A 22485-nucleotide genomic window follows, 5' to 3' on the forward strand; every position below is an offset into this window, starting at 1 on the left:
AACTGGAGAAGTGCTGTGGTTGACGGCGACTTTATTGCAGTTGTCAATGGACAGCGCCAGAGCAGAGGCCCTTAGAGGCTCTGGCGCTTGTCGTTTCCCTGGTTGTTCATGGGCTTGCGACGAGGGCACGACTTGATGTAGTGACCTGCTTCACCGCAGTAAAGACACAAATTGTTGGAGCGGCGATGGCGGTGCTGTACGTCGCGGTCGCTGAGAGAGGCAGCGTTGGCCGTGTCGACGTCCATGGGATCGTCGGCGTACCTGGACTCGGAGCTTGGGTGGACACCAGGGTGGATGGTCGGACGGTAGCGGTGGCCGGGGGACTCCTCGAGGCGGCGTTGATGGATGCGAGCGTCGAGGCGGATGGCCACCTCGATCAACTCGGAGAGGGCTTCGGGGAGGTCGCCTCGGATGGCCAGCATGTCCTTGATCTCGCCGCTCAGGCCACGGTAGAACTGAGCGACGAATGCTGGTTCGTTCCATCTGACCTCTGACTGGAGCAGCTGGAACTCCGAGGCGTAGACGGTGGCGGGCCGTCTGCCTTGCATGAGCTTCATCAGGGAGGATTCGGCCCTCTTGGAGGCATTTGGGTCTCCGTAGCGGGCCTCAAGGATGGTGCAAAACTGGCGGAAGTCTTGAAGCGCAGGGTCCTCAGTGCGGACGAGGCTTGCGAACCAGTCGGCGGGCGGGCCGGAGAGGAGCGAACCGACGAGGCCAACTCTGTGGCTGGCAGTTGGATAGCGGGCATCGTTCAGGGTTAGGACGATGTTGACCTTCGTGAGGAAGGTCCTGAGTTGACGGCGGTCCCCGGTAAACGGGTCGGGGAGACGGATGACGGGATCAGCCATAGCGAGGACGGGGTGAGGAAGAGAAGTCAAATGTAACGGACGGGCGAGGGTGGACCGAGGCGAGGGCAAGCAGGCAGGGCGAACAGGCAGGGCAAACGGGGACGGGGCCGAAAGGCGAAACTGGGAGCTGGACAGGAATATATTGCAGGACGGGAGAGTACAGATGACTTCTCTTGCTGGGCTCTCGTGCGGCCGGAGAGGCAGCCCTTATATACTGAGGCCTAGCAAGAGACGATCGCGCGTGGCTTGGAACAAGCCAACGCACGCCCGATGTGGCGACCACGCCGGGTCGTCACAGTCGGTGTGCGCGAGAGCACGTCGGCGACCTTGTTCCACGAGCCGGGGATCCACTGGATCTCGAGGTCAAAGTCCAGCATCGTGTCGATGGCCCGTTGTTGGCGCTTGTTGAGGGTCTTGGAGTCGAGGATGTGCTTGAGCGCCTTCTGGTCGGTGTGGAGGAAGACTTTGCGGCCGACGAGGTAGTTCTTGAACTTGTCGAGGTGGCGGGTGATCGACAGCAGCTCGCCGTTGTAGGGCGAGTAGTTGAGCTCGGATCCGTGCAGTTTCTGCGAGTTGAAGGCGATGGGGCGCACGGTGCCGGATCCGTCCATGTCTTGCCCGATCCATCCACCAATCGATGCGCTTGACTCGGACCAGTCGGTGAAGAGGTGGATGTCTTTGTCCGGGTTGACCATGTGCAGCGACTGAGGCGAGAGCAACTTGAGCTGCTCGAAGGCGGCGATGGCGTTGTCGTCCCAGACGACGGACTTGGTCGAGTTGGCGGAGCGGGTGGTGATCAGCGTCGAGAGCGGACCGGCGAGGGCAGCGTAGCCAGGGACAAAGCTCATGATGGTGTTGGTCAGGCCGAGGAAGCTGCGGAGTTCGTATTCAGTCGTTGGTCGCGGGTAGTTCTTGATGGCGTCGATGCGCGAGGGATGCACTTGGATGCGTCCTTCGCCGATGATGAAGCCGAGATAGGTGACGGTCGAGTTGAAGAACGAACACTTCTCGGGTCGGATCTTGAAGCCGTGTCGGTGGATCTTGTCGAGGACCAGTTCGATGTGGCGGATGTGCTGGTCCTCGTCCTCGGATGCGATCAGGATGTCGTCGATGTAGACGAACACAAAATCGTCGATGAACTCGCGGAAGATGTCGTTCATCGCGGCTTGGAAAACCGAGGGACTTTTGGCGAGTCCAAATCTGTTTCATTGACACTGTCAACGTCAGAGGTAACCTCCTTACTATCATGCTCCGCGTTATGCGCTGTACAATTAGGCTTTCTACATACTATGCTTCGTATTTTATCAACTTCAGATCTCTATATTGCATTCATGCTGCCCCTGTTTGCTCTGGAGCCCCATTTCCATTGTGTTTGTATTGTCCGTCTATTCGAGATTTCATCCTGCATGAAGTTCTATTCATATTTCTCTGACTTATTGTCACTTATCTGGCAATCCCCCACTCGTTTCCTTACTTAGACTCCTATCGTCGTTGTTTACAATATTCTGATACAGTATCCACTGATTTCATAAGGCTTCTCTTATGTGTATCTATCGTATTTTCCAGGATCATCATGATAGCTGTGCAATCAAATTCCTGAGCTCTTCCATTTATTCCTGAATGCAAATTTCCCCAAAAGTACAACATGGAAACCCTACCCCCAAAATCCTTGCAAGGTTTTGGGTTAGCATATATTACCTTTGATATCCCAATGTGTGAAACAACTCACCCTCGTTATCTCTAGATTCTGAGCCGCACTTTCGGAGTTTCCCTATCTCCAGCATTCTACTCTACTTCAGGAACCATTTGTTTGGACTCGAAAGCCAAATCGTGTGACGCGCCATTCATTACCACGTGCAGTATCAGGTCGGAGCTTGAATAGTTCTCTGGAATGCGAGAAGAAAGCGCTCAGCGCTGAACCGAATAGACCACCTATCTTTCCTTCTGAATGAACGTTCTTGAGTCATCATCCCAAAAAATGATTATCAATCATCTTGATGACCATAGTTCCAGTCAGATTATTCCACTCTGGCCCTGTCCTGCTCTCATGTCCATTTACTGACACTACACGAAGCTATTGTGCACCATTTTCACCCTTCTGATCGGTTTATATATGTGGTGTTCTCCTCTTGATCATGTGCATAATTTTTTTTTGTGGAATTGATATTTTGATCATTCATTTTTGAGCACATCTCAGGGCTTATTCAAGCAATTGACATTCCAGTTTGTCACCCTGTCAATACGACTGTGAAGTTGTGTTTTGATGTATCGGGAATCGTTCGCATGCGGAACAGTCAATTTTCACTGCAAGTCCCTGTACCCTGAATCCAGTCCTTCACGACTTCCAGATTATGTTACCATTCGGTATTAACATGGAAACGGACTGGAGCCCATCGATATGCAATGCTTGATTTTACCTGAATGTTCGTATTACTCCGATAATTTTTGTGAGATCACAGGATATCAATCTGATCCATTTCAATCACTCCATCACACATAAAAATGCCAAATATGGCCATTTTATGATATATTGTTCCTGAATATCTGCCGCTGGGATCTGCAAATATCTGAACTTGAAACATCAATCACAACCCCGGGTTTCAATGCCAGCGATTCAGCTCTTCCAGAACGAAACTAGGCAGCTGTGCCGTCATCACCCCCCACATCAGCCACTCCCACGTATTGGTTTAGGGAACGCAGTCTCAAATATCCCCGTCTCCATTGTGGAGATGATCAATTGCATCCATCTTCGGAAGCGGCTGTCTTGTTCTCAATCAAGACCATCTTAACATCACTCTCGGTTCCCGACCTCATAATAGTCGGGTCGAACGGGTCGCTCGTTGTGTTTCCCTTCGCTTAGTCGTATTGGCTATGGCTGAGCTATTAATGATTTGTAACCCAGGCTCTGCTTGGATCTGTTGCATTTTCCATCTCTCTCTTCCACAATTGTTTCCAAAAGCATGCACAACCGTCAGTCTCCATCGGCACAGGTCATGATCGTTGTTCGTTTTCGGAGCCCACAAATCATGGATATTTACTACTAAACAAGGGGGCTTTTGCTTTGAATATGCTGCCATTCGTCAGCAGGTGTTCTGTTGGTTCATGTATGCGCTGGGAAGATACTATCATTTTCAATTCCGATCCATTGCCGATCGTACCCTTGTATTCAGGACGATGCAGCCCACAGCAAACCTTGGGTCGTATCGAGCCGCGGCGCAACTCTCACGCGATTGAGTGAGTGGAGCCCTGGGATTCTTGAAAAACATTTATCGGCTTTCGCAATAAACTGTCAATTCTGCGGCATCTGGGGTTTCGTCGGACAGGCTCCACAGTTTGGATTTCTCGAGATTGTGCCAACGAGTTCAAAGGGCATTCATTTCTGCGGCCAATGCCTGTGCCTGTGGAGGGAGGTCGTTGAGAGGATCCGCGCAGGCGGCCATAAATCTGCTATAATGATCGATCGACTCGGGTCTCCTCAGTGGGCTCCTAGAGTCCAATCCATTGATCATCGCCAACAACGAAAGTGCCATTTCTCGTGGATAGGGCGGCTCTGTTCGTTCAAGTAGCTATTGGAGGTATCGATTATATCAGCCCGACAGTTTCGGCAGAAAGTTTGGACATCATGCATGTTAAACGGTTTTGCACTTCTCTGTGAGTGGGTGGGCAGTCTCCCAAGCCAATTTTGAGCAGCGCAACGCCCAGTCATAGTGGCATTGGTGGCAAGATTTTGTCCGTCCATCGAATGACTCACTTACCTTCTTGATAAAGTATGTCATCACGGTCTCATCAATTTCCTCTGATTGTTTTTCAAAATACTCGATAATCGGAGATTGATAGCCAGCACCAGCCATGAAAAGAACTCGGTCAACGAAGGCATCCTTGAACCTTGAGGTTATCAATGGATCTTTTCCATCGAAGCTCTTGCGAAGATTTTGAGTCCAGATATCAAAGATGCGAGGACGCTGGAATGGCCTCAATATTGTCGCCTGGAGAACCGTTCAAATACCGAATCAGACCATACGCACGGACAACGACAGCGCAAACTTTTTTTAAGTAGCATCATTCAGCCCTCATGAATGATCAGCTCGTTTCTCAGGCCCACCTCGTCTAACAAATAGAAAATGAGAGGCGTGTCACCCATCATGATATCCGACTCGATGAAACCAGTATCTTCCAGCATCTTCGAAATCCAATGTAGCAATGCCATCGATGTTAACGGATGTCTGCAGGTACATGTGTTTGATCAGCCAATTGACATTAGTGCCTTTCGTTCAAAACCCAGTTGAGCTTCCTAAATCCTCTCTCGCAACTTACTCGAGAGCTTGTAGAAGTTCTGGAAATGCATTTTTAACCTCGATGGTGCTAGTAACGCGTTCAAGTAATCCCCCAAGTTCAAGTATTCGCTCCTTCATTGGTTCCACCCTACTTGTATCGAGCTGCCGTCCGCGTCGAATTAAGATAGAGCGATAATGAGGGACTGCCTCTCTCCAATTGTTGGCTCGAAGCCACGTCTTTGGTCGGATCAACAATGCCGTCGCGCACTCACCGATCCGTCTGGGAGTAGAATGGCACTCGAGATAAATGCCAATATGAAAGCTTTTTCGCTGGCGTTGGGAACATCGGATATCCGCATTTCTCCGAAAAGATGTATAACCAGCGCATCTATCAATAGATTCGCTCTCGGTGTCAGAAGCTTCACATCTCCCCAAAAGCCTACGAACGGTGCCAGTACACCTGTCGGGGTTGACTTGGCCCCTTGAGATCTCACCACCAAAGAGTCGGCTTTTATACTTACCCATAAATTCTGCCCGCCGTACCAGATCCAAGCTCGGGGAAGCCGATGAGCTGACATAGAGCTCAGAAAACTGGCAATCCGTGTTACTATGGGCCCGAATATCGAGCCAACATCGACCCCAAAAGTGTACGAGTCCGGTTTCCCGCTCAATGCTCACCCAACTCGCGCATCCCGTTTCGGACTACTCCTCCGAAGCACTCGAACGGCACTCGAATGGCACTCGAGAAATGAACTAGTTGGATGATTCGAAGCCCATCACGAACGTACCTTCTGCATATCTCCCTGTGACAACCGACCTGACGTCTCCACATTCGATATAAACAGTCCTACCTCTCTGGAAAGAGGGCCGATGCAATTCGCTGTTTCTCGGACGACTTTCGACCTTGGACCATCCAATTAAAAAAAAAATTACCATAATCAGCTCCATTTGACAGACTCATGGCCCGCACTGTCCGGAACCAATGTGGGCTCGTCTCAGCGTTGCGGGTCTCACCTGTTGCTATATATCATGTGAACATGCTCCTCCAACATTTCGGAGACGCGCGAGAGTGTTGTGTGGCCTTCAGTGCCGAGAGCTATCGCCCGATGGAGAAGAGCCTGTGCAATAATGTAGTTGAACTCGCTTGCTGAGCACATGGGCTGAGCGTCACCGTCCATACCGTGAGAATTGCGTCAGTAACTTATCAGGATCCTCGAGCCCTTTCTATGTCAATTGGATTCAGAATCATGAGCTTGAAGCAATACGAAGTATACGATTGGCGCAATACTGATAAGACCGTCGGTACATCGACAGGTCACCGGATGTGAGGCCCTTGCTTCATACACCCATACCAGCAGCATCTCGTTCACGAAGCTTTCCAGTTGGGCGGGCGGCTGGCTGGGAAGCTCTCGCGCGATCTCGACAAGTCGAGAGCAAAACTCGGCGAGGTGAAGGACGACCTGATGCCGATGTCGATGAGAATGATGGGAAGGCAGCAAAGCTCGATCTCATTAGCGAATGCATGTTTGCTCTCGATATGGCGTCGATCCTGGCCCCCAATGCATAGCAGGAATGCTCCTGTCCGCGTATACAGGGACTGCCAGGCGCCGGCTGCGAGTTGTCTGGGCGCAGCATCCGAGCCATCAGAACTCGCCCGATAAGCTATTCGCCGACTCACCATGTTGGCCTGCGGCTCAATGTCCTCCTCGGGTCTGCCGGTAGCCAGCGCAGACCCCTCCAATGCCGATGTGGCCATGTGTGTCGGGATGATCGATCTGGGCAGAGCCGCTCGCGGTGTATGGTGGTGCTGTGGGGATCGGACTGGCCGTTCCCGTCCTGGATCCGGCGATTCTGGTCAGAGCACTTTCGGCCGTGGATGCTGCTGATCAGCGTGAGGCCGCAGATCCAGACGCTCCTTGCGATCACCAAGGAGCTCCGCCTGATGGCTCGTGGCACGCTCTTAATATGGCCCCTTTTGGAGCGGTCTTCCTGAACCCCGCCCGGCATCCTGCAAGAAAAAACCGCTTGGCTGTCCTTCAAGCACCCTGGATTCATCTCCACCAGCCCTCTCGGCCACGGCCTGCAGTATTCGCAAGCAAGCTCTGCCGTCTGTCCTCGGGCTCTCATCGCAGCGACTACCCGTCAGCGCCACGCTTCAGCACCCTGCCGACTTCCGCAACGATCCTTGGCGACTGCACACATGCGCGACATCAGCATCTTCTCAGGCACCTCGCACCCGGCCCTTGCAGAAAAGATCTGTCAGAAGCTAGGCATACCCGTGTCGAGGTGTAAGCTCTCAAAGTTTTCGAATCAAGAGACCAACGTTGAAATCTCCGAATCTGTGCGCGATACCGATGTCTATATTATCCAGTCTGGATGCGGGCACGTCAATGATAACTTCATGGAGCTCCTCATTATGATCGCTGCGTGCCGAACCGCTTCAGCACGGTAAGTCTGGCGCCCCTCCACTCGTTATTCCATCGCCGCGGACGCGCCTCTGTCTTGGCAGTATTATGCCGATATCGCATCGTGGCCAACGCGCCGTTTGAGCAAACCCTGCGGCCGCGGCTCTTCCCGAACTGCTGGAGGTTTATGGCCACTGCTTGGGCCTCCTGGCTCCGATCGCGGCTCACACAAGTGGTGCCCTTTATATTCATTGGGTTTCTGGTTCTCTAGAAAAGTCACCGCGGTTATTCCGTGCTTCCCCTATGCCCGTCAGCCCGAAACGCCTTATAAGCGGAGCGGTGGCATCAGTGCGCGTGTGTCCCCTGGAGATGCCGAGCGGCTTTCAAGCATGACGGGCGGCCATGCTCCACTTTCGGAAATTGTCGGCACGGTCCACAAGGATGAAATCGTCGTCGACCACGATCTCTCATATTCGAGTCCCCAGCTCTTTCAAACGAGATCATCGTCTGTCCAAAGCCTCGACTATTCATTGAATCCCGCAGCCTTTGACTGGGGTAGCTCGTCGACAAACGGTGGATACAAACACTGGACTGTTCGGTCTGGAACGTTGATTGCAAATCTGCTTGTCGCTGCCGGTAAGCTTTTGCGGCTCGATCTGGAAACGCCTCTGTACTCTGTCGAAAGCCGCTGCTTGCCGGCTCTCTTCTTGTCGTATCCCCAAGCCAGCCCTACCGACCAAGCGTCTATTATGCTGCGTGAAGCTCTTCAATGCCAAGCCCCCGCGGCTTTGGCGCCGCCCCTCCTCGAACGTACTCAAAACAGCCCGCTGATCATCGCAACTTTGATGTGTGCATCAACATCCAGGCGCCGATCATATCATCACCATGGACCTGCACGATCCTCAATTCCAAGGCTTCTTCGATATCCCTGTGGATAACCTTGTCAGCCAGCCTCTGGTTGTCAAGTACATCAAAGAGCATATCCCCGACTACCGATCGGCTGTAATTGTATCGCCTGATGCAGGCGGCGCCAAACGGTAAAGTATGTCCACGGATTCAGCCGTGTCGACCTGATCAAAATACCGACGCACCGAATCCGCCAGCGTCCTATATAGACCCAACCTGAGTTTGGAAGTATGCAGCGGCCCGCCTGACAGACTCTCATCCCGACCATACTTGCCTATAGAGCCACAATTGTAGCGGACAAACTCGGCATGGATTTCGCCCTGATCCACAAGGAGCGACGCCATGCTGCCAGCTCGGCTACCGATATGATGCTTGTCGGTGATGTCAAGGACAAAGTTTGCATCCTCATTGACGACATTGCCGACACCTCTTATACCATGACGAAAGCCGCGGCCCTCTTGGTAGAAAAAGGAGCAACGAAGATATACGCTGTGATTACCCATGGTATCATGTCCGGTAATGCCATCAGCCGCATCCAAGAATCACCGATCGACGAGGTCATTGTCAGCAACACTGTCCCACAGGCGACGCACATGGAACAATCTTCCAAGATCAGAGAGTTTGATGTGGCTGCCATTTTCGCCGAAGCCATTCGTCGTATTCATAACGGCGAGAGTGTGTCATTCTTGTTCGAACAAGTTCCATACTAGATTTCTCCCGCTCCGGCTGCGTGGATCAGCATCCGAGGCCTGAAAACATGTCTCGAACCGAGAAGCGCGGCTCCTCAGAAGTGTGGAAGTCTTGTATCCGACGAAATGTAATCTGTTCATATTTTGATCAACGCTCACGCGCTCGATGAGTTCCTTCCAAAGATCCTGGGGTCTAGGACCTCGGGGTGTATTGTGGCGGCTCTTCGGTGGACCCAACCACGGGTATTCATTTGCTTCGTGATCACAACAGTGCCCACCACCCATGGCTGCGGATATATGTCGTGGAAAGCGCCATCCCGAATACAGTCAATCCAGGATTTTGAGCATGGATCAATTTTTGTCACCGGAGACCATTGCGCGCTGGCCATGACTATTTGTCAGTGTGTCGAAGGACACCATTCACCGCCGGCGCCGAGGACACAAACCTGATGACCCACCCCGTGCCCCGGTTCGAAGATCCACTTTCCTTGAGCAGGCATGTCCAGTCATTCGCACCCTGATTGAACACGACCCGTTCCAGACTGGTCCTGTGTTGCGATGCAAGCTCGGGACCATCTCCCAGAGGAAAGTGTCCCTCTCCCTCTGCCACACTGCCATCCACCGAGCAGGACTCTCCCAGACAACTGTCTGATTGTGATGGACAATGCCAGCATCCACATGACAGGGGCTGTCCTGGACTGCGTCGAGCACCAAGCGGCCGTCGACAGGATGTGCAAGGCCGTCCTGAAGCACGCTTGAGGGAGAACGATGTGGTCATCGCCATTGGCAATGCGTCATGGTGTCAAGGCAAGGGCTATGCATCCAGCCCTCGGAGGTAGCGGTTTGCTCGGTACTTTGAGCAGTGCAGGTCGAATAGAGACCGGAGAGCGACCCAATGCCTCCACTCGGAGGTGATTTGTTGAATTGCATGTGGCTTTGTTGGGCACAAGCCGGTACATACTACATGTTCATGGAACCATGTGCGTTGTCCCGTTTCCCTGAATAAAGTGAGCCCCTCGAACGATGGCTGATGGTGTTCATGGTCACACTAGATGGACATGTATGTGCTTTGGGTCCTGGAAGCTTGCCACAGCCGAAAAGAGCCCTGGTCGCTCCTGTGCGAAACACCATGTTCTCTCGAGGCTCAATGTCCCAGAGGGTCAAGGAGGCCGTGGCAGCCGTTGTGCCAGCAAGAACAAAAGCCGCGCCCGAAACCTCCACCTCATCCCCTTTCCCAATCCGCTGTCTGTCCCAACAGCGTGCGCCGCTGCAGCTCCGGTCAAACCGCCCAAGGCCCAGCAAATCATGAATCGCTACAACCGTCCTGTCTCAAGGTCGGTTTCCATCAGCCCATGCCGCCAGATTCGATCCTTGCACCACCCGATCGATGTTGGGATTCCAGCCACGATCCAGTCACGTCAGCAGCGATTGTCAATCCTAAAGCCCTATGAGCGCCAGCTTTGCCTCCTAAAGTGCATCCTCTGAACTGATTTACTCAAACTGCGCTCTCTAGGCCAACGGGAAGTCGATATAATGATGACTTTGGCTATAGCATGGAGCACCAGAACGACGAGCAGGTCGATCTGCTCTCGCAAAAGACCAGTCAACTTCGAGAGGTGAGCCAAGAGATCTTGCTCGCAAAGGGCTGTTGAGGAGTATCATGGACATCTTCAGGCATATCGCCCGGAAACCACCAGGGAGAGGCAACCAGGACCGAGAACTGGACCAAAGTTGAGTGCGAATGGAGCGGCTCAGTCATCCAACCGGCCACTCCCACACATACCCTCAGATTACTTTGAGCCTCGGAGACGAGGTCCGCAACCAACAGGAAATGCTGCGTGGAATGGTAAGTCTTTCGGCCGAGTTGGATCCAAATGATAGAAAGCATCGCCCCAAGTTGGTCCATTCGATATGTTGCTTTGAGTGGTGCGCTTTCCCCGGCTGATGGTCGACCGATCGATACCCTTGGCTAGGAAACGCAATTCGGAGCGACAGGCGACCTCCTTGGCCAGTCGATGAAGCGCTTGCAGCAAATGGCCAAGACACAGACCGGGCGGTGGTTTCTCTATATGGTCCTCTTTGTGTTGGTTGTCGTGCTGTATGTATACTTCTTTCACATTAGAAAGTAGATATAAAATCACCAGCCGGACCCTCGAGTCCGCTCCTGTGACTGAAGTTATATATTTTTTGCGCACCACCCCACCGTCGAGCTGAACGTTCAAGAAAACGCACTCGGCCGTGGAGACCCGGGCGCATCAAGCATCGCTGGCGCAAGTCGGCATTCGCCACGCTCACGGGGGGTGTTCGTTGTCGGGCCTGGGCGGGAACCGAGCAAAGCGCCGGCTCGCCGAATCTGGCCGGCCCTGTGAGGGAGGACCTTGGCTTGAGACAGCATCTTGCTTGCCCAGAAGCGCACTCCAGAGAAGCCCATGGATAAGCCTCTTGAATCCGACCCACGCCTGCCTCAGGTATACTGCCTCCTGATTGCACCGACTCCTCAAATCCGGGCGATTCCGCCGGCCAAGGGAGTGCCCGGAGGCGGCTGCGATCCTGGCCTATCATCGGTCCATCGTAGATCTCATTCCCTCTTCCCCTGCCCTCATCGGCCAATCTCATTCTCCAGGCCGAAACACACCACACGTTTCGTCCATCGATGAAGCGACTCCGATCACAGGATGGCAGTGCTTGGCACACTGCTATCTCGCCTGATTCCAAACCACCGTCGAAGGAAGATTTCAAGAGGCGAAAGCGGTCGAGCCTTGCCGGTGACGAATGCAGCGCTCAAAAGCCCGCTGGGTTACCTGCCAATGGCGCTATCGAAGATGAAGACATAGCGGCTCAAGAAATCAACAGCGGCAGTGGTTCCATGGGGGACGACGACGACGACGACAGTCGACTGGGATCTGTCTCTTCAAATGGAGATCTTGATGACCTGAATTCTGGCGAGGACCCGCTACTGGATGGCTATGATTCGGATGCCTACGACTCGGATGACCTCGAGTCTCTGGCACTGGCTCTGAAACAGCGAGGACAGAGCTTGGGTGAGTTGATCTTGGCCCAGCCAGACGCAGGATCATGCTTTCGTTGTTGAGCCATTGCGGTTCCAAGTGCCGCTAGAAGTCAAGACAAGTCAGCCGCCACCTCCGCAAAATGCATGGGCCCTTTGATTCAGCCTATCCGGGGCGCTTGAGTGTCCCGGCAGATTCAGCCGGTCTTGGGGAGATGAGGCTCTGCTCTCCGATCGATTGGCGACAAGCTTCACTAACGAAGTACCTTGGGCCCCTTCTGATTCCGCCCAGATATTCTGCATATTCTTCTTGGGCTCTCACGACGACCCAAGCTTGCGCACATCAATACCATCGACGATGCCGTGCGGCTCATCAAAGAATCACACAACATTGTCGTTTTGACTGGAGCAGGCGTTTCGGTTTCATGTGGCATCCCGGATTTTCGATCAAAGAACGGTATCTACTCACGACTGGACGAATTCGAGCTTGAGGATCCCCAACAAATGTTTGATCTTGAATATTTCAAGTATCGGCCTGAAATTTTCTATTCATTTGCAAAGGTATCGCCATTCAAGGCATTCCACCGCATGCCCATCCTCTCTCATGAGATCCCGGCATAGGGACACGAGCAGATGCGGCAAGAAGAATGCACCGGCTCAGCAATCGATCATAACAGACCGGTTCTGTCGCCATCATCTCTAGGAAATCTTTCCCAGCAACTTCAGACCCTCGCCAAGCCACATGTTTGTGAAGCTACTTGAGGAAAAAGGAAAGCTGTTGAGAAATTACACGCAAAACATCGACACGCTCGAGCAAGTTGCGCAAATTGGAAATGTGGTTCAGTGTCACGGTATGATGAGGGCTCCTGGATATCTGTTTGCTCAGGTGGCAAGGCGTCGCTCCAGTTGATTGTCCCGAAAATGCTTCTCTAAAGCCAAGGAAGGGACAACTTCCTCAGTCTCCACGCACCCACACAAAGAGCTCTGCATGGCACGATCTAAATATGTCTTCGACATCGTCACTCTAGGTTCGTTTGCCACAGCGTCATGTATCGTATGCAAGCATCAAGTTGACGGAAAGGCTATCAAGGATGATATTTTGGCCAAGGTACGGGAGCTGCGAAAGAACTACTGGTGCTTTGAGTAAATATCCGAGCGGTCACGAATTCTAATGATATGGCCCCTCTCCTCCACTGCCCAAGACGGTACCCTTGTGTCCCAAGTGCCCTGAGGAGGCCGACGGCATCATGAAACCTGATATTGTGTTTTTTGGTGAAAAGCTCCCGCAATCATTCGATGCTGCCTTTGCCGAGGACCGCGACAAGATTGATCTACTTATTGTCATGGGATCCTCGCTCAAAGTTTCACCAGTGGCCAACGTGAAAGGTAGAGCACTAATCTACCGATGGCGAATACTGGCTGCCTCCATCCAGCGGAAGGTTCTTGGATGAACAGCAGTAGTCCTGGGTTTTGACCTATATCTCCTTCAAATGCGCCACTAGACCACATCCCCCGGGATGTCCCGCAAATTTTGATCAACTTGGAGGCGCTCCCGCATATGGCCGGATTTGACATCCAACTACTTGGATACTGTGACGTCATTGTACAAGAGCTCTGCCGGAGGCTCTCGTGGAGCCTTCCAGCCGCGCCACAGTCTCTAAAGGGCGACTCGGTGTCAGCGGTCAACGAAGCGGCACCCGTCGTAGCCGCTCCGTTTACCTTCATCCCTCCCAACCGGTATCTCTTCGAAGGCGCGATTTCGGCCCAAGCTGATTCAGACGCACAATTGGATTCCGATGAGCTGTCGCCACAACCCACAACTTTTGGTAGAACTGAGAGCCTCGGTGACTTGTCCAACAGCAATATGCCGATCTAGACTCCACGTGTCCATAGCACCACTGTATCTGCCAAATACCACGAGGAGAACTCCCAGCTCTTCTCCAGCAAGGTCGGTGCGCATTCGTTCTGTTTTTATGTGCGCTTGGTTCACCTCAAGAATAAATTTGAGAGCGCATCACCACAATCACTCGCAGAGTACCTTGGCATGTCTCTGAAGGGGAGCACATGTATATTGGGTCAGCCACTCTTGCACCACTCAGGAATGGCTCATCCATAGCTCATTGACGCCGCTTGTTATGGTCGTCTTGATTGGACTTGCTCTGGCGGTGTGGGGCCACTTGAATGAGCGAAGGAGCCTCATATGGCGGAGAGTGGAGGCATAGCCGTGGTTTCCAAGGGGTGGATGGTTACTGTGTGTGTATTGCACTCGTAATGAAACCGTGATGCCTCATTTCCCCCTGAATACAGTGTAACTTCCTCTTCCTCCACAAAACCACAGCGCCCGGGACCCAGTAAAGGAGAATCCAATACAGTTATCTATGGATGGCCATGGCGAGTGGCGGACAGATGCGTGTATTCCTGGTCCGGGACTGGAGTCACTGGCAGAGCGTATCTTGGTCGTCCCCGGGCTCGCTTTCAACAAACAATGACACCAGCTGGCCCAGAGTGGATGTCGGTGTTTGCGGATATCGCTTGCAGAGGATCACCAGAGCTATCCTTTCAAAGGGGTGCGTGGAAAGCCCTCTCGGTAATTCCTTTGAACCGTGGCCTGATATGCCAAGGTGGCTTCCAGCTCGACCATTCTTCAATTGGTTGAGAAGAGACCAGATGGCTTCCAGATCGCCTTTGAGGGGCCACCGGGCGAACGTCAAGTACAGGGCAAGATCCCTGGGGCTGGGGTAACCTGAAACAACCGGCAAATCTTCTTCAAAATCGCTCTGGATCATGGCCCGCAATGAATCGCCCAAAGCGTCCAACGCACATCGCGATGGAGGCGGCGCCTCGATATGCGATTGAGTGGCTGTGGCTCCGCTCGGCGGCTTGGCGTTATCGGTATCACGGGGTGGCGGCACAGGAGTTGAGATACTACACGATGCCCTGGCGCCGAGCGCTTTCGACCGCAACGATGTCCCTAAACTCCTCACGGAGCTGCTTCCGAAAATATGGCCAAAGTAGGACTCGAGCTCATGTCGAAGGGATCTTGCAAAGTGCTCGCGAACAGGGGCCGCTGAGTTTGATCGAGCGAGTCCTTGAATCTTCGGTTTCACCGACTGCCTTTCGTAGAAGGATAGAACGATGATTGCACTCCAGAGATTGGATAGACCAGTCGACCTTCGAAGATTGCGGACACCTTCGTATATCTCCAAGAATGATTGAATCATTTCCGGTTGATCATGCGCCAGACACTCGTACAGGACGGAGGCATGGAACTTTCTTGTCCTCTGTGGATTTGGCGCGGAGTAGTTTGATTGCCACGCTCGGTCGTTGCTTCCAAGCCCACAGAAATACTCGGCAAAGGCCAAGATCTGTGGATCGGCCGAAAAGGATTGAATAAAGTCTTGATGAGACTCTTTGATCAAGAAGCTATGGTGTCGCGGAAACATTTGACCAATAAATGACTCGACACCTTTAGGATCCTGTTGTGCACAACCAAGCGGTTAGTCTATTTTTGCCCCTCATCGGCCCGGTTGCTCCGTCAGGCAGGTTTGATTTCCGGGGCTAAGCATCAGGACTGAAAAATAACATCTTTGGAATCAAGAAGACGGCTCGATTGCCGATCGGATATAAACAGCCGACCGTTGCCAGGAACGCTGACCTGCAAATAGCCAAGTTGGCCAATCTTGCGCTTGACCACCAGTTCAATCCGCTTCTGGGAATCGACTGGTCGCTTGGCTCCCAACTCGAGTATCCACGACCAGTACCGAGGCCCGCATATGCGTATTGAATGGATGAACTCATACGGCGGCAGTAGACAAGGGGTAACCATCCGCATTTCCACGAGTCTCTGATCCGGGCTCAAAGTATTGACGTTGCCTCCATGCACTTGGTCGTAGACCTTGATCGACACGGGCACACAGCACAGCTCGCGGGTCGTTACATCGCGTGTAACAAGGCATCGATCCTCGACGGCCAAAACCCACATGTATCGAAGGGCTTGGAGGTGAGCTCGTTGATCGGTGACCGATGAAGGGAATCGAGGAAACACCGAGGCTAACAGAGCCGCGACAGACTTGCTCGATGTGCCAAGGGTCCGCGTGCCGCCAGCCAGGAAGAGAAATCCGATGGCCATATGAGTGGCTACATGACTCCCGAAAGAAACGTGCGGCACGAGACGCTCGTGAAGTCGGGTGAATCTTTGGAAGAGGGCTCGATTTCCTGTTCCAGCCATCACCAATCCAACGGAGATCACGACGGAATCCTGGCACCACAAGGCAATACAGTGTTGCAATTGAGGCCGAAAGCCGGCATCTACAATGGCACAAATCAATGCCGCATGGGATAGAAGTACGGCCACGATTAGAAACGGTGGTCAGGCGTTAACCGTTACCGCTGCACAACCATGCACAGCCATGCACAACCATGCACAGCCATGCATAACCATGCACAACCACAGTCAACCGGGCATCTTCGTGTGTGCCATGCGCCTCAGTATTCGATCAGAGCATGTGTCCTCATGATCGACTCTGGATTTAAATATCGGATATGGACCACACGAACGCCCCCGAGTCGCCCCAGCCATACCTTCTGGGAGACCCAAATCGAGGAACAGATCCAGATAATTCAAGAGAACGGAGCAGGCCATCTGATTAGCGGTTCCAGCGAACCGCAGCCCCAGGGAAAGGCAGCATCCAGCAATCACGCCATAGTATGAGTAGAGAAGCGAGTCATCTTTGCTCAGCGCAATCTTGGGAATCGCAACTCGAGTGAAATCCATCGAGTCGGCTTTGCCAAATAGGCCGCGCTTGACCGACTCTGGAATCTGGGATCGAATCCAGCGTTCTGTCGGCTCGATATAGCTCCATAAGATCAGGTTGCGGCAGAGGATTCTCAAGGCAATTTGATCTGGAGGGAGAAAGTCAAGGTGGTAGAGCGAGGTTGGAATGGCCAATCGGTTGGCGATTTGTCGGTTGTTTGTCTTCAAAAAAGCCAGTCCGAGCGCCACAGCTGCAGCGGGTGCAACGACATCGGGGGAAACACTTGAAGTCAACCAGGCCGTGCTTCGACTCGAGCGCTCGGGTGTCGCAAAGTTGCCGCCGCTGTATGATCTGCGATACCAGACTTGACCATGTAAGGACGTTTCTTGACTGGTGCTTGATTCCAGCATCGCAACGAGCCGTTGAACAGCCTTCCCACTATCGATGCCGCCGATTTTGCTGCCGTGACCGAGCGTGATCATGCCGAAGGCAAATCCAGCACACAGAGCCAGGTTCTCTTGGCAAGAGTCGGCCGAGTCTGTGTCGGAGCGAGTGTGGCTCTGCATCTCATCGAGCATGGACTTGGCCATGACATTGTGCATGCTACTCATGTATACGAGGCCGAGAGAAAACGTCGCAGCAGCCTGATTGATAGGTGCAATCTGGAGTTCAAGAGAGCTTGGAGGGAGCAGGCCAGGGATGTGAACGGAGAGTATACGAGCAACTTGCTCTTCGCAGGTGGAAACGTGGGCCGCCCCAAGTCCTAGGAGATAGGCCATTACTGTGCTTGGGTGCTTTGGGGTGAGATAGTGGAAGCCGCGCCATTGAACCAGATTTCGGAGATGACCAAGAAGCCCCATCGAAAATAGGAATCCGGCATGATGTGGGTCGAGATCGTCGGGCTTGTTGAAGGCAATCCACGCGCCATCGAGCTCGCTCTCGTTTGCATCAACGCAAAGTCCATCTGCAACACCTTCGTGAAATTCCGGTCCTTCCAGAAAATCAGGTAGACACTGAGTCAGGTCTAAAGTCACAACCGAGCCCACAGGCGGCATCTTGGCTGATATGGAAATCGGCCTCAACGACTTGATTTGGCTGTTAGAGTGAAATGGCGTTGACTTGAACATCAAAGCCGCTCGTCCGAATGGGAGCGAGAGAACCCGATTGGCGAGGATCATCAGGCGAGACTGTTGCTCGATCGCAATGTCGTGCTCGCTTGGACCGATCACGAAGAGATCTTGGTAAGTAGTCTATACAACACCGGTATCCAAAGTATTGGCTGGCATGCGCGCCAGATGCTAGACTCGTCGTCGGCACAACCATGTCAGTCGGAACAGACACAAACCTCATTTCCCCATCAATATGGATATCCATTTCACAAGGCCTCGGATTGACCCCAAGCATGTCCTGGACATCTTTGATTCGATCATCAATCATAAATCTGAGTCGAGAGACGATGCTTGTATCCATCTTGCTGTGCGTTGCGCCCTCAGAAGCCTGGGCGCCGGAACCAAGGCATTTGGTAAGCTGTTGTGAACATACCGCCCCCGACTCTCGATCCGCTTGCTTCGGCCAGAAGCGCGCCATGGTCGAATGCAAGGCTTCCGGGAATCACCATCCTTCTTTGGATCGATCCACTGAAATGCTCATTTGCGCGCCATCGGCTCGGAGCAACAGTGCTTGATTAAGGGCTGCCCAGTACTGCCAATTCCGCGTCTTCTGCAACACCCCAAAGTACTGGAGGCGAGATGCTGATTCTCGAAAATATGCTCTCGTAGCGATTCTCTCTGATCATACACTCATACCGAATTGGATGATCGCTTCAGCGAAAAGCATCGTGCTTTGAGGAGATTTTTGATGGTAGCCCTCTGTTCGGCAAGATCTTCGCGACCTTGATTTCGGATCAGTTTTCGATATATCGTCAGCAGCAAAGTTTCTGAACAGGCCGAGTCATCGCCACATTGGGAATGTGAATGCAGTGCAAAAAAGAAAGTCGCAAACCCACCGATCAGTTTGAAGGCCTCCATGGGCCAGGTGCGAGTGATTTGTTCTGAAGGCGGCGTGCTTCGGATGCGGAAGAGGGCTTCGCGCAGTGGAATAGCGACACCTTCTGGAAGTAGCAGCAAATCCGCATGCTGAAACCGACACAGACTCATTGCGGCTATCAGGGCCTCTGGATGCCGGTCAAAGTCTGGATCCGAGATAACCTTGTAAAAACAGACGATTCGGGTGGTTTGTGCGCATGCCAAGTTGCAATCAAGACTCGATTTGAGGACTGAGAAAACGGCCTCAGCAGGGTCGTAGAAACCGGTGGCTATCTTTGAGACAGCTGCATCCTGGTTGCGCTGCACAACTTCTGAGAGTTGCCCCAGATCCAGAAAAGGTTTGACTTCCTTGCCAGCAACGCTATCAGAAAGCCATTCGAAGATGTTGGGCGCAGCATGTATCAAGATTTGGAGGGATTGATGAAGGGACTCTGGTCGGGCTGACCCTAGATTTCCAAGGGTAGGATCGATGGTAGAGGCGATCATGTCGCCAGTATAATCATAGTACGGCCATGAGTCTGATGACGGAGACGACAGAACAATACATGTGCACGTACATGGGCGGGCAATAGCGAACCTTTAAAAACATCGGAGTGAAAGACGCCGTCACGGCGGTAGTAGTCGACGTATGATTTCCATTGGATTCGGTGAGCCAGCACGCAGAGAGCAGCGCCCAAGTGACCACGAGCCTGCTCCCGCAGGGTATTGAGTTTGAGATCCTCGTACACCAAATGCAAAGTGAGCAAAATCAGGGGGCCGTCTCCGGTGATGTCCGGCTCCAAGGGATAGAAACGACTTTTCAACCGCAACGATATGGTGTAAAGATACTCAAGGCGACTGCTGATGGAAAGAGTTGTGCTCGGACGGCAGTCGGCACTCGCATTCAAGCATTCATATTCGGGGCATCCGAAATCAACAGGCTGCCGATTGAGTAGCTCCTGAAAGGGTTGTGAGCTTGCTGTTGAGCCATGCTTGTTAGCACAATCCCCCACGATCGTTACCGTTGGGGCGGGTCCATGTAAAAAAGAGAAAAGCACAATCAAAAAGCGCTCCCATGGAGTCAGTCCGTAGCTCAGTTCCTCCTCATACTGAAGCGAGTGTTGGCAGAGTAGATGCCGCCTCAAGAAGGGTGTCAGCGACCTGGCAGGTAGGACCGTTCGCAAGGCAGCTATACACTGTTTGACAAGAGGCTCCTCGGAGCAAAACTGGAGTGCGATTCGCACAGAGTTTCCGTCCGATAAGACTACATCTACTCGATTGCCCAAGACAAGGCGCAGATCGCAAACTCGGGATTCTTTCGAGGGGGAACGAAGTGTTTCCGGCAATGGCCCGGTGCCGTGATTTGGGGCTTGACTCGCGGCTTGGCTCGTGGCTTGAGGGGGATCCTCAGTCGACGATGAGCGACGTCGCTTGGTCGAGACGAAAGACGGAAAGGTCTCTGAAGCACGGCGCTGGAAATTGCGAGGCATTGTGCATGGAATCGGATCCTCGAGGCCGCACCAAAGTGCGAGAGTGTTGTCGGGCTGGAGAATCAGGACATCCTGGTCGCCTAATCTTGTTGCCGTGACTGGAACGGCGGTGAGGGCCCGATAGGAGCGGCGTGCTCCAAACTCTGGTACACTCCCGTCCACAGAATTGTGTATCGGTGCATCGACACTTAGCGGCAAACAGCAAAGCTGTTGTCGCTGGCTGTTCATGATCCACCATAAATAGTACCCTGAGACCGGCGTAGTCGTGAGGAATGGGAGTTGGGAGGGAGAGTACACGGAACTGCGCAAAGTACAGGCAGATCGGCCAAGATATGGATGGTTCAGAATTATGGAGCAATCGCAAAATAAAATGATGAGCTCAGCACCGGTCATCGATAGGCGCACACCAGACCCACACTAGACTCACACCAGACTCACACCAGACTCACACCAAAACCAGACGGCCACACGTCCTCTGCGGATCGTTGCGGTCACTGTGCGCCATCAGTTGCGACCTTAGATCCACACCTACTCACCTGTGCGTTACACATGATATGCATAGGAGTCGAAATTGTGAAGGGCGATCAAGGACTGTCGCGGGTGAGGCTCGATTACTGCACCGCTGGTTATCCAGTTTTGGATTGTGTGCCGTGCTTCCATTATCTTTCTCCGCTGCAGTTGTTGAAGGTGCAGTGCTCATATGAACAAAGGTCGGAGCGACTGCTTCTTCTGGTCCAGCCGTTGACGAGACAAGGCTCCATATGTAATATCTCATCGTCGTCGGCGAGTGGGAAGTCAACAATATCTTGGAACCGGACCCTGAATGTCTTGGGCCATCGATGTAGATATGCACGATCCTCTGCCCGACAATGGAGGCCAGCGAGTCGGACATTCTCAGCATGGTTTCGGATGGGGTTGATTCAGGCTGCCCAGTCCAGGTGGAGCCCGTGGGCATAGGATCAGCACAGCCCCCATCTTGGTGGTGGGCCGATCGGTGGGCCGACAGACTGAGAATAGGATATGGTTGTTCGCTGATGGAGACAGCGCGCAAACTATCCAAAGGATGCTCAAGAATATACAGGGATGAGGATCCTAGTAGCGACTCGCCGGATGCTGCTTCCTTGCGCTCGAGTAAAACTCCGCAACCGAGAGGCCAAAGCCGTTGCATGGCAAAAGGCAGAGGAGTGACGTACTGCCGACCACAGAGATACTGTATCTGCAAATACTCTGGAAACAAAACGCAGAGTGCCTTGATCAGAGAATCGGATGAATCTTGATGTGAATCCTTGGCTGGAGAGGTGTCGGCCGGAAAGTAGACCCAAGCGGCCTGAACTGCAGTCGAGGCACCAGAGCTCGATAAAGAATCACGGGCGCTGGAAGAATCGTCCCTTCTCGACAGATGAAATCGAGCGATGTTTTCCTGATCTCTGGCTTGGTGTTGATCGCCGTCTTGATCGCGATTGAAATCATGGTGTTGCTCCAGATCCAGATCTGGCTCGAATGCGATCGCTGCCTGCGAAGCCAGCGGCTGAGGCAACGGATCGGATCTTGGGGTGTCCAGGGTCAGGGTCTGCTTGATGATGCCCGAGCGAGTCCACACCACGACTGGGGGCCGAGAATGATCCTTGGAAATATATAGGAGATCGTCGTAAAGGCCATCGACGACCGGACCGGAGCCAGGTTCCGACGAGTCCGCCGAACCAAGTTGCCTGGGATTCGACTGGCCGGAATGACGCTGCACTGAGACATGAGGATCCGAGAGGTGAACACATTGCCCCGAGTCCAGAACGAACGAAGGGCGGATGGACTGCTGATCCGAGAATGCAATCTCCATGACGGCGGTCGTCCCCAAGGGCGATCCAGTGTGTGGGCGACCGGCATCGAGCATCCAAGAGCACCCAAGAGCCTCGGCTCATCACGGCGTCCTTGTCGTCAGACCAGGGCCGCCCAGGCCGCAGCCCTTGCCCTGGCTGCGCACGCGCAGCCCATGTCCAGCCAATGAGCCACCCGAGCCACTGCTCCGCCACCCCAGCGTCTGTGCAACCTCGCAGTGGGCCGGCTCCTGGCGACCAATTTTTTCGGCCCCGT

At 53.1% G+C, this 22485-nt stretch overlaps 5 protein-coding genes across 5 annotated transcripts; 3 read left to right on the plus strand and 2 right to left on the minus strand.

Annotated features, from left to right (window-relative positions):
- Nucleotides 1-4067: 4067 nt before the first annotated feature.
- Nucleotides 4068-6604, minus strand: BJ171DRAFT_160783 (TH1 protein). Its single transcript, XM_053105871.1, has 9 exons — nucleotides 6475-6604; nucleotides 6137-6282; nucleotides 5911-6025; nucleotides 5644-5713; nucleotides 5395-5510; nucleotides 5163-5284; nucleotides 4951-5071; nucleotides 4604-4834; nucleotides 4068-4414 (listed from the first exon to the last, which is right to left on the minus strand). Exons 1-9 carry the CDS (start codon nucleotides 6481-6483, stop codon nucleotides 4211-4213), a joined length of 1134 nt encoding a protein of 377 aa, XP_052964866.1. The 5' UTR covers nucleotides 6484-6604; the 3' UTR covers nucleotides 4068-4210.
- Nucleotides 6605-7176: 572 nt separating this feature from the next.
- Nucleotides 7177-9472, plus strand: BJ171DRAFT_511918 (phosphoribosyltransferase-like protein). The gene is made up of 4 exons (XM_053111624.1): nucleotides 7177-7570; nucleotides 7799-8163; nucleotides 8393-8564; nucleotides 8714-9472. Exons 1-4 carry the CDS (start codon nucleotides 7323-7325, stop codon nucleotides 9141-9143), a joined length of 1215 nt encoding a protein of 404 aa, XP_052964867.1. The 5' UTR covers nucleotides 7177-7322; the 3' UTR covers nucleotides 9144-9472.
- Nucleotides 9473-10352: 880 nt separating this feature from the next.
- BJ171DRAFT_161295 (uncharacterized protein) lies at nucleotides 10353-11407 on the plus strand. Its single transcript, XM_053105872.1, has 4 exons — nucleotides 10353-10456; nucleotides 10636-10738; nucleotides 10912-10968; nucleotides 11096-11407. Exons 1-4 carry the CDS (start codon nucleotides 10428-10430, stop codon nucleotides 11249-11251), a joined length of 345 nt encoding a protein of 114 aa, XP_052964868.1. The 5' UTR covers nucleotides 10353-10427; the 3' UTR covers nucleotides 11252-11407.
- Nucleotide 11408: 1 nt separating this feature from the next.
- On the plus strand, nucleotides 11409-14126 carry BJ171DRAFT_161296 (DHS-like NAD/FAD-binding domain-containing protein). The gene is made up of 7 exons (XM_053105873.1): nucleotides 11409-11590; nucleotides 11746-12163; nucleotides 12422-12690; nucleotides 12833-12980; nucleotides 13158-13237; nucleotides 13332-13515; nucleotides 13632-14126. Exons 1-7 carry the CDS (start codon nucleotides 11552-11554, stop codon nucleotides 14003-14005), a joined length of 1512 nt encoding a protein of 503 aa, XP_052964869.1. The 5' UTR covers nucleotides 11409-11551; the 3' UTR covers nucleotides 14006-14126.
- A 242-nt stretch (nucleotides 14127-14368) lies between these two features.
- BJ171DRAFT_443970 (uncharacterized protein) lies at nucleotides 14369-22279 on the minus strand. Its single transcript, XM_053108128.1, has 8 exons — nucleotides 20934-22279; nucleotides 19506-20698; nucleotides 18889-19374; nucleotides 18689-18774; nucleotides 18229-18380; nucleotides 16711-18098; nucleotides 15785-16437; nucleotides 14369-15605 (listed from the first exon to the last, which is right to left on the minus strand). The coding sequence occupies exons 1-8, from the start codon at nucleotides 22229-22231 to the stop codon at nucleotides 14565-14567; spliced, it is 6297 nt and encodes a 2098-aa protein (XP_052964870.1). The 5' UTR covers nucleotides 22232-22279; the 3' UTR covers nucleotides 14369-14564.
- Between the last annotated feature and the right edge of the window lie 206 nt (nucleotides 22280-22485).

The sequence above is a fragment of the Polychytrium aggregatum genome, assembly GCF_025602895.1.
Source record: "Polychytrium aggregatum strain JEL109 chromosome Unknown BJ171scaffold_28, whole genome shotgun sequence".
NCBI classification, from domain to species: Eukaryota; Fungi; Chytridiomycota; class Chytridiomycetes; order Polychytriales; genus Polychytrium; species Polychytrium aggregatum.